Below are 14,059 nucleotides of genomic sequence, written 5' to 3'. Positions count from 1 at the left end.
GACACAATATTCATACATAAAGGCTTTTGTCATCATCATATAAAAGAAAGTGATAAGCTTACCAAATATTCTTCGGTGCCATAGAGCGACATAAAAGCCTCGCCATCATCCAGTTCACGGGCCGCTCCGAAATCAGCCAGCTTGAAAGTTGTGACTCCATCATCTCCTCGAACCATCATAATATTCCCAGGCTTGATGTCGCGATGTATGATTCCTTTATCTCTTAGATGTTTCATTCCAGCCGCTACATTATAAACACAAATACAAAAATAGATGGAAATGATGGTCAGTGACTTAGTATACTTTTTCATATCAAGGTAGATAAATCTACAGCTGTACATTCACTATCATTCACTACAACAAAAGTGGAAGTGAAGTTAAACAATAATCTATAAATGTTACCATCAGCCACAAAACCATTACAAGTCATATGCACGGATCCTAAAATGAAGAACCAAAGTATGGAATATAAGTTGTGAAAGTGAAGAATGAATGACAGCTCTATAAATACCAGGGGGGGGGGGGGAGAAAAAAGAAAAAACTTCAACACATGAGAGTACAGAATGACTTTACTTTCCAGATAGAGCCGAATGAACATAATATTTTTCCACACCATGATAACTGATGTATGAAATGTCAAAAAGATGAGAAGCAAATCAACCAAAAATGGTATTAGTGCTGATTAATACACTTACATTGAGAAAGAACCTACAAAGCATCACTTGAATTTTGTTAGGATTGTTTTAGTCATTACGTGTTTACATTTGTTCTTATTTCCCATTCTCCATCCAAACCTCAACATTTTGAGTTGCTACATATTTTAGTCCAATGCTGTATTTGATCCCATCAAATTCCCTTACTCAAATGACTGATCATGTAAAGGTATTTGAAGCTCTTGGTCACATAGTGAAAGTGGTGTTATTCTTATAAATAGTGCAAGTGCAATTGTTGGGAGGAAATTTGATAGAAAATCTAAAACTCTGACAAAACGTGAAATAGATTTTCACAGCATAATCCAGCAATATACATGTACTTTCTACAAGCCCTTAAAGTCCTTACCATGACCTTTTGGCATACTCACTTGACCTCACGTGGCAAGGCAAGGTTTAAAGCAGAACAGCGCTTTCAAGCATATTTATGAGTTTGATAGTTCACTGTTTGATGTATTGTTTCCATTCAATTTTGGCTGAATCATGAACAGTCACAATTTCACAATGAAATCCTTGTTCAACTGTCAACATTCCTTCAAGACAATGGCAAGAGTTTCCAGTCTCTTTCTGGGAGATATGATGATACCTTTCACAGTTTTTGCTTCACATATATTTGCACACCTTTCCAGTGTTCCACTGTAGCCAGATTTTTTATGCTGGATCCCATCAACCATCATCACAAAGGATGAAGACGAACTTGGCCGAATTCATCCTCCCACTGATGCTGTCACTCCCGCTGAAGTAACACTTCCGATACAGCCTCCTCCACGAGATGCGGTTGCCATGGACACCGGGCCGTTCCCTGGCAGTTTAAAGCCCTAGGGACCAAGATGGGCTCGCCAGTACATAACTCACAGGCCCTCTGATGTCTCCAATAATGCTTCAGAAACATGCTTGCATTGTGCCCACCAAGCTAACATGGTATACCAATATCAGCTATTATTCCTGCAGTAAAAGCTGATCTTTTGGGGGGAAATCAGCTACTTTCCTTTTGGCACTGGCAAGTCGCACATGCCAACAAAGTCACTGCACAAAACCGAGTGGCAACATGTCATTGAAATGTTATGCTCATTTGACTAATGAAATTTTGAAGTGTTTTTTATTTTCCAAATTTCTTCAAAAAAAAAAGTCTATATAGAGTGTCATATTGTACAAACATGTCAGCAATCTATGTGTATTTACTGATTTGATGTTTCCCCGTCTCTTTGTGTACACTAACAAGTGCAAGTACTTGTCAATTTTAGACTTAGGGTTGGGTGAATGGTAGAGATTATACTCTTCAATATGTAATCAGGCTTTATGAGGAATATAAGCCATGGTGAGACTTCAGGGTTTATTTGAAAGGTTAAAGAATGCAAAAACAGCATAACAAATGCAAACATGAATACAGAAAGGAAAGCAGAGCATGAAAATTGTATATCATCAAAAAACATTAGGTAATTATTCATAATCACCATTCTAGTAGCAATCTCATAATAGCATATTACATGTTACTTCTGTTAGGAGTTGATGATGCACACACACACACCACACAAGCACAGAACACCTTTAATATGCACAAGTGAATAAAAATTGCGATGTTGTGTTTCTATCCTGGGTGGTTTGCAATATCAATCAATCAAAGAGTTGCCAATGACAAAAACAGGGGGAGGGGAGTATTTTTGCTCGAGATACAAAAACTGTGATTACACTGTATTTAATAAAAGTAAAGTGCATTTTTTTTTTTTTTTTGGAGGGGGGGGGGGGGGGTGAGTTGCCATCAAAGCTGAGACTGAACTTGAAGTATCTTTTCTATATGAGGCAATGGTTATTTCAGTGTGATAGGGAGCAAGAGCTTTCGTTGTTAAAAATGACTTTGCTTGGAAAACTATTACAAAGGTCGACCTTATAGTCATGATATTCCAAAACTGATTTATTTCAAGCACACATATGTGGCAGTGGCAGGATACATGGTATGAAAATTCATACACATTTAGTGAAATGCTTTCAAGCAGCCTTTTCTTTAATCTAAAAGGACTACATGGGTATTAACTCTTTCACAATGAGTGCATGAATGGATGTTTCAAGAGTGAAAAATTACGGCCCTTTTGTGCATTAAGAAGAGTGTGAAAACAAGTTTATGTGTGCATGCATGTGTGTGTGTGTGGTGTGTGTGTGTGTGTGTAAGCTTCATATCAATTACAATCTAACTTGAGTGAACAAACTCATTATGAACATCAAAAATATCAATGTGATGATGTCAATATCAAAGTTAGGTCACAAACAAAGAAGTAGAACAAAACTGCAGCAACAACCTGAACAAATGAAATTTTCTGAAATCCTGCATAACCTTTTTCCCCATAAATAATGTTAAAAAATAATAACTTTGATGGGTGCTGGTAAGTCATTCTTATTTACAGAAAATGCAGCTAGTACTTCATTTCAACAGTATTAGTCTTAAAAATAAAACAAACCAAACTTTCAATTAAGCTCAATTATACTAATGCATATAACATGATAGTTTGTATATTTTTTTGGAAAGGGCAGTATTATTTCATGGTTTTTGTTTCCAAAACTTTAAAAGACCTGTATGACACCCTACAAATACTGTATACAACAAATATTTCGCAAGGTTTTTATTTTCGCAAAATTTGCGAGTCAGGTGTTATTTGCGAAATCAAAGACACACGAAAATATTAACTCTGATCCCAATGTGAATGTGACTTACATATACACGTGTACTCTTCTCCGTTCAGTACAGGACTTAACGATCGCGAATTTAAACGCTCACGAAATTGTAGAGAATTCCCGTTTTGCGAAAATTTAGACTCGCGAAATATATGCCGTATACAGTATATCATAATTGAGTTTGTTTAGATTTCCCTGTGGAGAAGGAAGTCTGATATTGTACTTACACACATCTTGCAGGACATCAAGAAAGTCTTTTTCTTTGAGGCCAAATTGATTTTCTGGGAGCTCCAAGTGAGAGTAAAGACTACCTCCTGTGCATAGCTCCATAATGATAACAGGCTGCTTTGAGATTTGCTGCAGAGAAAAGAAGGATTATTGATATATTAACATTTGAGGAGGTGCACAGATAACAAATTCAAACATAAATGACAAATCATAACACTCCCATTATTACTGAATATTATCACTTAATGTAGAATTTACTGTCTTTTTACTATTTACTGTTTCTTCCTTCATATTATACTGTGTATATAAAAAATTCTGCATACGCCACATATATTTAGCAAGTCTAATTTTTCATGCATTAGGATTTCCTGACAATTTCACGAGTGGTTAAACTCATGATCATGGAGTTCAGTATCATAACACATCCTGTTCAACAAGTACACATGCACATCGCATTCATGGAAGAATCAGAGTTATCATTTTCACAGATTTCTTGACTATACAAATACCACCTGCTTCACTACATCTGTGAAAATGAAAACCTTGTGAAATATATGGCACATACAGTGTAGTATACATAAACATCCCTCAGCTCCTCTATTTGGTTGAGAAAGAGAGAGAAAGAGAAAGAGTGTAGTGACTTTAATGGGGTTAATATTCACTAGCCTTCTATCGTCAGCAAAACTAGTATTCACAGCACTTTAACTCACTGAGGACGAGTCCCGAGAATACTCTGGAAGGTGTTTAGGAGAAATGCGTATTACAACAAAATCAGTCCATCCTCAACAGGTTAAAATAAGTTCCCCATATTATTGAAATTTTATTTAAAAAAATCAAATTTATTAATACCATCCTATACTTCTCATCAAGTTTGCTACTTATGTTTCTGCCGCACAGTGTCCACAGTATTACTAGATAATTTTGTTTTGTTTTTTTCCTTTGCAGTTACACAATGCTCTGCATGGCAGATGCTTTCTAATCTCTGCTACTTGCAGTCTAAATACATGAGTACCAGTACACACACACAAAAGAAAAAAATGAAGCACTTCAATTACAGCACAGAGATGACCAGGATGCTTTCAAATTCTCATGCAATCACTATATTCCACACAAGTATTGCCTTAATTTGCATACAGATAAAGTTTAATGATCTTAACTACTGACCTCATGGATTGACCTTTAATTCCCTTTACTTAACACTAATCATTGCATCACTATATTTTCAATCTTATTTCTATCTACCATGTAGTGATATATATATATATATATATATATATATATAGATATATATATATATATATATATATATATATATATATATATATATATATATTGTATATAGGCGTACCTGTGTTTTGGTGCCTTGTCTGCTACCGGCAAGGCACCAAAACACAGGTACGCCTAATATGCTCCGCTTTAGTAACAGCATTGAGCACTTTTCGATCCTCAACAAATCATATATTCCCGACGGATACATGTATATACCCAACGGATATACCATAGCACTGTAGCTGAAGTTATGGCTGGAAAATGACTCTCTAGCCATAGATTAATGACCTTAAATTTTTGACTGTGATAAATATTGCGCAGTACACCTCATCTGCCATGCTTTAACCCGTTGAGAATGGACTGATTTTGCTACAATCACGCATTTCCCATGGACACATGCCCGAGTGTACTAAGGACTCGTCCTCAACGGGTTAATAGACAGACTACCAAGACAATTCATAAAATGGTTATTGTTGAATGGTATTGATGGATCTGCGGCATACAGGCAGACATACATGGGAAAATCAGTCATGCATAGGTCAGTAGTACAAAGTTCTACCCAAATCATTTGTCCATATCATAACAAGATTAAGAAGGAAAATAAACAACAACAAAAGCACTGAAAGCTTCAAATATCCAGAAGTAAATACCACTGAAACTGTTCTTGTAATAATCATTTATCTACAGATAAAATGGGATTGAAGGGGGGAAGAGTCACAAAATACAAATTGCAATGTGTCTCTTTAAAAAACAAACAAAAAAACAACAACAAAAAAAACAGACAGTAAAACCTGTAAATACACGTATAAGGATTCTCCAAATGTGAAGCTGGCTTTAAAATGGAGGGGAATTCCCTTTTCAATAGAAAAAAACAAATTTATACAAGAGTACTTCCTCCTTGCCTTAAATAACTTGTACATGTATACAATGTACAAACATTCATTGTATCAACAATAATTTAAAGCTTGCTTTCATTCTATTTTTAACTTGGAAGTTCAAGCATACAAACAATAATAAACCAGTTTTGAAGGCATATCATTCATGCAACTTGTAACTAACTTAAATGCCTCAGTGCACTGTATTGAGTCAATAACAAAAGGTAACATGCAGTTGGGTGGAATTCGAATGTGATATCTCCAACATTCTGTTACAAGTCAAATCATTCTACATACACTAGTACCTCCTTGATACAACACTGCACAAGGTTTATGTTAGTACACATGTACACTCAAAGGAACCACTGGCCAACAAAAACACATTTAACAGGATGGGTAGATGTCAGTGATATGTGGCAAATAGGTTCCTTTATTATTGATCACTTTCCTGTTTAGTGACTGCTTCCCATTATGCATATTTTCTAACCTTAAGCTTTTACCCATTTTGGCTTAGTAATTTGTAAAGCAATTTTTAGCAATTTTACTATTATGGAGTTGCATGTCATTTTGTTGAAAATATATGTCCACTGCCTAACATAGCTTTCCAGTTTCAAAAAAAAAAGGAAATTATTCCCTGCGCTAGCATGAAATGCTATATTTCCTACACTGCCACATTACATACAGATTTATGCCAGCTTTAAAGTCACATTGTCATTTCCATACAAAGGTCAAGTAGCTGCTAAAGGATTAAAGGGATGGCTTGTAACTGATCAGTGGGAATCAGTAGAAATGTTGGGGGATGATTATTCTGGGACAATCCTTGTGGGATTCATTTAAGAGTACATTTATATATATTGTTGTGTGAAAATTATTTGCTTCAGAATGGTCTCATATTCAAGTAATGTGCAGTTCAATGTTACCAGGTTAGCACGATCATTAACGATCGCCCCAACACTGTGCAGGCATGCTAACCTGGAAACATTGAACTGCACACTACTTGAATATGAGACCATTCTAAAGCAAATAATTTTCACACAACAATAGATATTGTATATAATGTACTCTAAATGAATCCCACAAGGATTGGAACAATCATCATCCAGCATTCCCACTGATTCTCACTGATCAGTTACTAGCCATCCCCTTTAAAGGCATTTTATTACAAACTCTACCCAAAACCACGTAGTATGCCACATCCTGGATCCTATTAGGATAGTAAATAACATCATGCATTGAATTTCCTCATTATAAGCAGCCAGAGTCCCCTCATCACAAATAACATGGTGAATCACACATTAGGCGTTTTCACATCAGCCCAATAAAAATCCAAGCTTGAGATATTTTTCGCGATTGCGAATTAGCACGCTATTTCATTTCTTATTCACATCAGCCCGAAGAGAATTAGCCCGATTTTTTTTTTGGAGCTAATTCGACAGCTGAGTATGTGAAAACAACATCAGTAATGTGTGTGCCCTCTCAAAAATTCCTCATGATTTGTGTGCAGTTTGCCTCGATCAATCGGGTCACACACGCTAGGCATGATGGGATGCATCGCGCTAATTTCTCGAGTCGTTTTCACATTATCAAATAGCGCGCTACTATCCCGCTATTTCAGAAATTTTCCGAGTTGGACTCGAGAAATTTTCTCGATCAGAGCGATACAATTAGCGCGCTAATTTGCGTTCACATTATCAAATAGCGTGCTATTTTGCTATCGAGATAATTTCCCTAGTCAGAAAATAGCACGCTATTTTGAAACATCGGACTGGTGTGAAAACGCCTATTGAGCAAAGATACATAAACCCATACAAGAATCTTGTAAAGAATAAATAGCAGTACCGGTACAGTCCTTAACAAAATATATTGACTACAAAGACTATGGTAGATCTATATCTGGCCTGTATCTATATTGGTTGAGGATGATACTATGGGGGACACAGTATAGAAACCATCTCATCAATTACACTGCATCAAATTACAATATAGCTATACCTTTCAGAAATAGCAACCATAAAAACATATACTACCTTCAGTTTCAATCATTTAAAGGGTGTGTACAGTTCTGGTCGAGGTGAGGATTTAGCATTTAACGTTTTGCCAGATATTCAGAAACCACTCTATGAGATGTCAAAGAGCATGCAATTCTACAGGGTATTTAAAGTTTATTGGATGAAAATCGGTTTTGGAATGGCCGAGATATCCACAAACAAGGTGAAACAAAGAGATCATAATAAAAGGTGTGGCCTGTCGCCTTAAATCACTTTATTGGATATCTCAGCCATTTGAAAACCAATTTTCATCAAATAAATGTTGAATATTTCTTAAAATTACATGCTCTTTCAAACTTCATAAGAAGTTTCTCATTATCTCACTTAGGAATGTTCAAAACATGAATCCCCACCTCAGCCAGTATTGTACAGCCCCTTTAAACACTCAAGCCCACAAAAAAAAAAAAAAATGTACTAGTTTATAAGATCCTCAGAGATATATACAAAGACCAGAAGAAATTTTATATGTGTACATCAGCGGTGTAACATTTGCATGTGATTTAATGATAATAAAGTTGCCTTTAATGTGTAAACTTCCTGAAACATTTTGTTGTTTTGTAAAAATGACTGCACTGCATCTTTGCTGATAATCTCAAAGAAAGAAAACTCTATACATGCACATACACACAAGTACACATTTACATACAAATATGCAAGAAAGTGCTGATTTTAAAGATGTTATTTTTCTGAGGGATTACTGTATATGCCAAATATTTCATAAAGTTTTTATTTTTGCGAATTTCACAAGTCAGGTGCTATAAATTTACGAATCTAAAATCAAATGAAAATATCTGATCCCGACATGAATAAGAAAACACAAATTCAACCACTCCCCATATTGTCAGGAAGTCCCAATTCACAGACACACACACACACACACACACACACACAAATAGATTCACTACTAAAGATACAGCATATACAGTAAATTTCTGTGAATTTTGTGAATCGTTGCTGGACCACAAATAATAATAATAATAATAATGATAATTGTTTTGGATATAAACTCCAAATTTTATTGTCCGAGAATGGAAATTCTTTTTGCCCAATTGATCGTGGGCCCGGCAGCCACTGAGCAGCAACAGATCGACGTTGCTCTAACCTTTTCAACTGTTGAACGGCAAACAAGGTAGCAGCAACTCCTATCTTTTAACGTCTTTTGGTATGACGCGGCCGGGGTTTGAACCCACGACCTCCCGATTGTGAGGGCAGCCGCTCTACTCACCGAGCCAACACATCGGTATGGCTTGCAAATGTAGCAACACGTAGAAATGTTGCCTGTGTATACACGTATAACAGCTTTAATTTGATACAAAAATAGTTTTCTTATGGCAGAAGACTGTGATATGTATCAATTTTCTCTACCTTCCACAGATGGCTTGCAACAATAAAACAAAATCATGTTCAGACTTACATCATCCTCAATGGCATCGAGGTGGATGATATTCTTGTGGTCCAGTTTGAGGAGGACTTCAAACTCCCTCCTCTGTACATCATGAGGTCTCATATAACTCATGTGATTGAACATCTTGACTGCCACCACGTCTCCCGTTTTCTTTGGTAGGATAGAATGAGGGAAACACAGAATCAGCTAAGGCTGTCTCAGAGCATACTTGGATTTTGCATTGATAGCTTTCAAAATGATTACATAATCAGAATGTTATTTCAGGGAATGAAGCTACAATTGTATGGCCTACATCTTGCAGAAAACCGCATTCAATTAGGCAATAAGTTATAGTTTCATATATTGAAATTGCATTTTGATTGATTCACTATATTTGTACGTTATCATCACATAAAATACTATTGTAATCCTTTCTTGGGGGTGGGGACATATGGTATAAAACATAAGGCATCTTAAGACTTTAATTGGCATAAATCATTTTCTTCTTTGCTTTTTTTTACATGGGTTAAAGATAACTTATTGACATGGTGCAATGAGTTTATAAGTAGTTGTAGAAAAATGGAAACAGTTTTGGCAGTCATAATTATAACATTAGTAGTAACAGCTCTGTAGTTGGGGTGGTAGTAGTAGTAGTAGTAGTAGTAGTAGTAGTAGTAGTACTTAGTAGGTAGTAGTAGTAGTAGTAGTAGTAGTAGTAGTAGTAGTAGTAGTAGCAGTAGTACTTAGTAGGTACACAGTAGTAGTAGTAGTATTAGTACTAGTAGTAGTAGTAGTAGTAGTAGTAGTAGTAGTAGTTGTAGTAGTAGTGGTAGTGGGAGTGATAGTAGTAGTAGTAGTAGTAGTAGAAGTACACTTTTTAATTACAGTTAGTATTAGTTGTAGTAGCAGTGAGTACTCAAAGAGTAGAATGAACAGCAGTAAAGAGTGGGAGAAGTTGTAAGTAGTGATAAAATACATGAGCTCATCCTACCTTATGTCTCCCCATGTAGACAGAACTTGTGGCACCCGTTCCTAGGACATCCTTCAGATACCAGATGTACGTCTTGGTACTGCGGATACTTTGGCCGGACATGGTGTAGGGCAGGCAATCAGGTTGGCTTTACCTGCACAGGAAATAATTGAACAAATTACAGCATCATTCCATCATGGTTCCATCACGGTTGTTGTTGTTGTTGTTTGTTCTCTATTGTTATTTATCATATGTTTTACAAGTTTGAATGTGTGAATTGTCAAATACAATGAATAAATGTGAAATATGAGTAGAAGCATTGCTTTTAAGGTGTAGGTTCTCAGGAACTCATTAAACCTGTTGAAGATGAGTCCCGAGAATACTTGCGCAGGTGTCTATTGGAAATGTGTGTTATAGTAAAATCAGTCTGTCCTCAACAGGTATACATGTGAAGTCTTACTTGAAATTTCCAGATGGAAAGAATGACAAATTATGAAGGGGAAAAATGTATACATCCAAAAATATAAAAAACATTAAGAAAAGATAAATGAATGTCCGTTATACTAATTACTAATAACAAAAGAGCGTCATCTGTCACATAACAAGCTTGTTTTCCCCCAATCAGGCTTACCAACACAAATTCACAATGACAACTTCATCAATTAATCTCATATATTAGTTGTAGTGATATGTTGGATTCACCTATGAGTCTAACAATGACTTGGCCACGCGGGTATGGAGAGGAGTGAATTTCTTTTGAGAATCTCAAATTACACATATTATATATGATGTACATATTATTGCATGAAGATTTCCAAATAAAACATGTAATAAACAGGTGAAGGTTGGCATAATGCCTGCAACTTTCATTTTTTGAAATTGCACATGGAAATTCCCAAGTTACACTTTTATGTTTCTCCTTTCACGTAACAGATACACAATTTCTCAATACCAGACAAATTGGTAATGAAATATCTTTCTCCAAACAAAGTTTCTGATGCAACTGCTGGTCCTTGGTCTTACTGTTTGAGTACTTTGGCTTTGCCTCTTAATTTCACTTCAATATTCATGCAATTCATTCTGTATTTTCCCTTACTACTTTTTGATGCAATAGCAAAGCAGAAAACACAAATATGAATCATTCTAAATTTAAACAATTACACATAAAAATTGGTTTTACCTTTGCAGTAACTATGTGACCTTGGCCCGAGAGATGTCATAGGCGCCTCTCCGATGTCTTAATAACTGTGGCTGTTCAGTGACCAGCTTACTTCTCACCTTTAGGACAGTGGGGAAAAGGTTCTTATTCTACTGCTGGGGATTGTTATTTTTACACAGTTAACAACTCTTTTGATGCCATCAGAACTATAGCCAAGAATATGTCTGAAAACAATTGGAGATAGTGATTCTGAGCACTTTGATGTCACTGTTACAAGCAGGATGCTAAAAGAACTGAATTTATGGCTCAACCACTGATTTTACTAAAATGTGAAGCATTTAATTTTCTAATACCATGTTGGTCTTTGTTAGCGTCGGGAAAGTACACTGATCACTGGACAACCACAGAAAAAAGACTAGATCATTTCATGATCATTATCATGTGATATGGTACAAATAGGGGCCACCGCATGCCCCTTGGCTAAGTGTAGCAGTCATCCATCCTGGTAAAACAACAGCTATCAGCTCTGCGGAAAGAAACAGAGAGATACAGAACGAAATCACTCACTATATACTGAACTTATACATATAAATAATTTGAACAAAGACATCACTACAGAGTCACAATATATGGATCTGCATGGTCCTTTCACATTCAAATAATGACCTTCACTCCTCTACCTACCGGAAATTCAAACAATTAGGTTTAGAAAAACTGGTTTAACTAGCCCTCCTGATCAAGCATGACCATGGTACCAAATTATATTCATGATCATTATTTGACTTGTACCATGCTATGACTAAAAACCTCTTATAGCTACAGTAGATATCAGTGTTCTTTGGTGTGGCATTTCATCCCATCATTTCATGCAGTGGTGAATTCATTTCACCATTCTATTGTAATAGCATTACCACTGAACACACCTGTCTGATGTTATGGCCAGACAAGACAGCTGAGTTATGGCTTTATATGTTAGCTAAAGTTTGGTGATCTTTGATCATGATCTGTTTTATATAACTATCCTGTCATGAAAACATTTGCCCATAATATGTTTTATTTTACCACTCAAACGACAATACCACTAGATATGCCATGCTGAAGTGATAAAGTATTAAATGGCTAGAACTGACCAATGTTAAGTAATCTTTTGCTTTCATTACAAAAACGCCAGGAAAAAAAAGAAAGTAGTTTCTCATCCTTATGCACACAAGATTTTGGCACCGGGGCAAATTGTAAACAATTTATTATTTTCAAAATGCTAATGACAATATTTGTCAAAAACTTGTGTTTTTCATCCATTTTTGCACCTTTTTTTGAGTTACCAAATCAATTCTTTGGATATTTACAACTTTTAGGTGGCTGAAAAACATCAAAAATTCACAGAAAGATTATGCTTTTATGCACATCTTGTGTTAGAATCTCTGATCGTGCAAACTAGCATTCACTGTACTGTCGTACTGCATTCACTAGTCAAGAATCCTACAAACCAGCCACTACTAAGACTGTGGGCTTGGATGCCATGCTGGTGAGAACATCAGCTACTAAAACATATGTTGTGAATGGACGAGTCTTCGAGCACCTCCTTACTTATGTATGCATATTGTGGCCATGGCTTAGTTTAAAACAGCAATTATGTGACTTGATGAGGAAATACTTTATCAGCATAGAGTTGTAAATTTGTGGAACAGTCTTCCTGAATACATCATATTTATCAGCAGCGTCTATAAAAAATTTCAAGAATGAATTAGACAAAGAATCAGACAAATATTGGACAATGAACCACAAACTTGTTTATGACCCAGCATAGGCTTTAAGTCTTTCTTGAACACTTCTGTCTTTTTTGCACACACTCAACTTGACAAGTCCTCAGAAAATTTATCAACATAGAGACTGCAGTTTCGATTGATGAACAGGCATTGCCCTACCTCATCGTCGGATTAATGTAAACACCACACAACAACAACACAACAACCATTCACGACATATGTTCTCATGTTCTCAACAGCATGAGCCTGTTAAATAGGCCGAAATTTTACTTAAATGTAATATATCGTGAATAATGTCACAAAACTGACTTGGATTTTATGTCTTTAGTACATTGCTAATAAATAAACACATTGCAAAACTGATGTAAATTTCACGTTATTACATTGCTCATAATCATGACGTCATGAGTACTGTACATTGAAAAACAATTATTTTTTCGTCATTTATAATGATGTAAAAATCATGTCACAAAATAGAATTAAATTTTACTTCCATACATCATTGTAATATTAGAAAAAATATAACAGTATCTATGTCTGAAGACTGACATTAAGATTAGGTCATTAGGAGGTCCCTAACATGACATCATCATGATAAATACATTTCAAATAGACGTTAAAATCACATCATTTTCTGGTCATAAAAATTATGTGCGACCAGTTTGACCACTTGCGACCAAATTATGACGTCTTTTTGATGTTAGTCTGCTAGCTGGGTAACTAAACTACGCTACTAGAGGGGTGGTACAGTGAAATGTTAATAAGGGGGGAGGGGTTCATATAATTATGGAACTCTTACCCCGGAGCGGGGCACTGTTATAAGTAACGGTACGAGTTAGGGTCGCTGGTGAGGTTAATGGAACTTGAGCCCATGTAATGATGTCTCCTGAGAGCAACCATCACCAAATCTCACTCACTGCTAACAGATACAGTCCTGCCCCGTCGCTGTACAGATCAGTAGTAGTACAGTATCAACGAAGGAG

The 14,059-nt window shown here is 35.9% G+C and overlaps 1 protein-coding gene across 2 annotated transcripts in view; it reads right to left on the bottom strand.

The window, feature by feature from the left end:
- The window catches only part of LOC139744578 (serine/threonine-protein kinase TBK1-like), a 58,299-nt gene that overhangs the window by 37,373 nt on the left and 6,867 nt on the right, over positions 1-14,059 (bottom strand). The window contains exons 2-6 of one of the 2 annotated variants that reach the window (XM_071655010.1): positions 11,332-11,836; positions 10,173-10,305; positions 9,212-9,352; positions 3,605-3,734; positions 63-244 (exon numbers count right to left, since the gene is read on the bottom strand). In XM_071655010.1, coding sequence (XP_071511111.1) covers positions 63-244; positions 3,605-3,734; positions 9,212-9,352; positions 10,173-10,274 — 555 coding nt within the window. In that variant the 5' untranslated portion in view covers positions 10,275-10,305; positions 11,332-11,836. Of the gene's footprint in view, positions 1-62; positions 245-1,081; positions 2,384-3,604; positions 3,735-9,211; positions 9,353-10,172; positions 10,306-11,331; positions 11,837-14,059 lie in introns of those variants that run through there. The other variant, XM_071655011.1, reaches the window with a different exon arrangement.

The sequence above is a fragment of the Diadema antillarum genome, unplaced genomic scaffold, assembly GCF_040938485.1.
Source record: "Diadema antillarum isolate AM-2024a unplaced genomic scaffold, OU_Dant_1.0 seq00001189_RagTag, whole genome shotgun sequence".
Taxonomy (NCBI): Eukaryota; Metazoa; Echinodermata; class Echinoidea; order Diadematoida; family Diadematidae; genus Diadema; species Diadema antillarum.
Note: the sequence above shows the minus strand (reverse complement) of the source record. Positions and strands in the feature narration are given on the sequence as shown.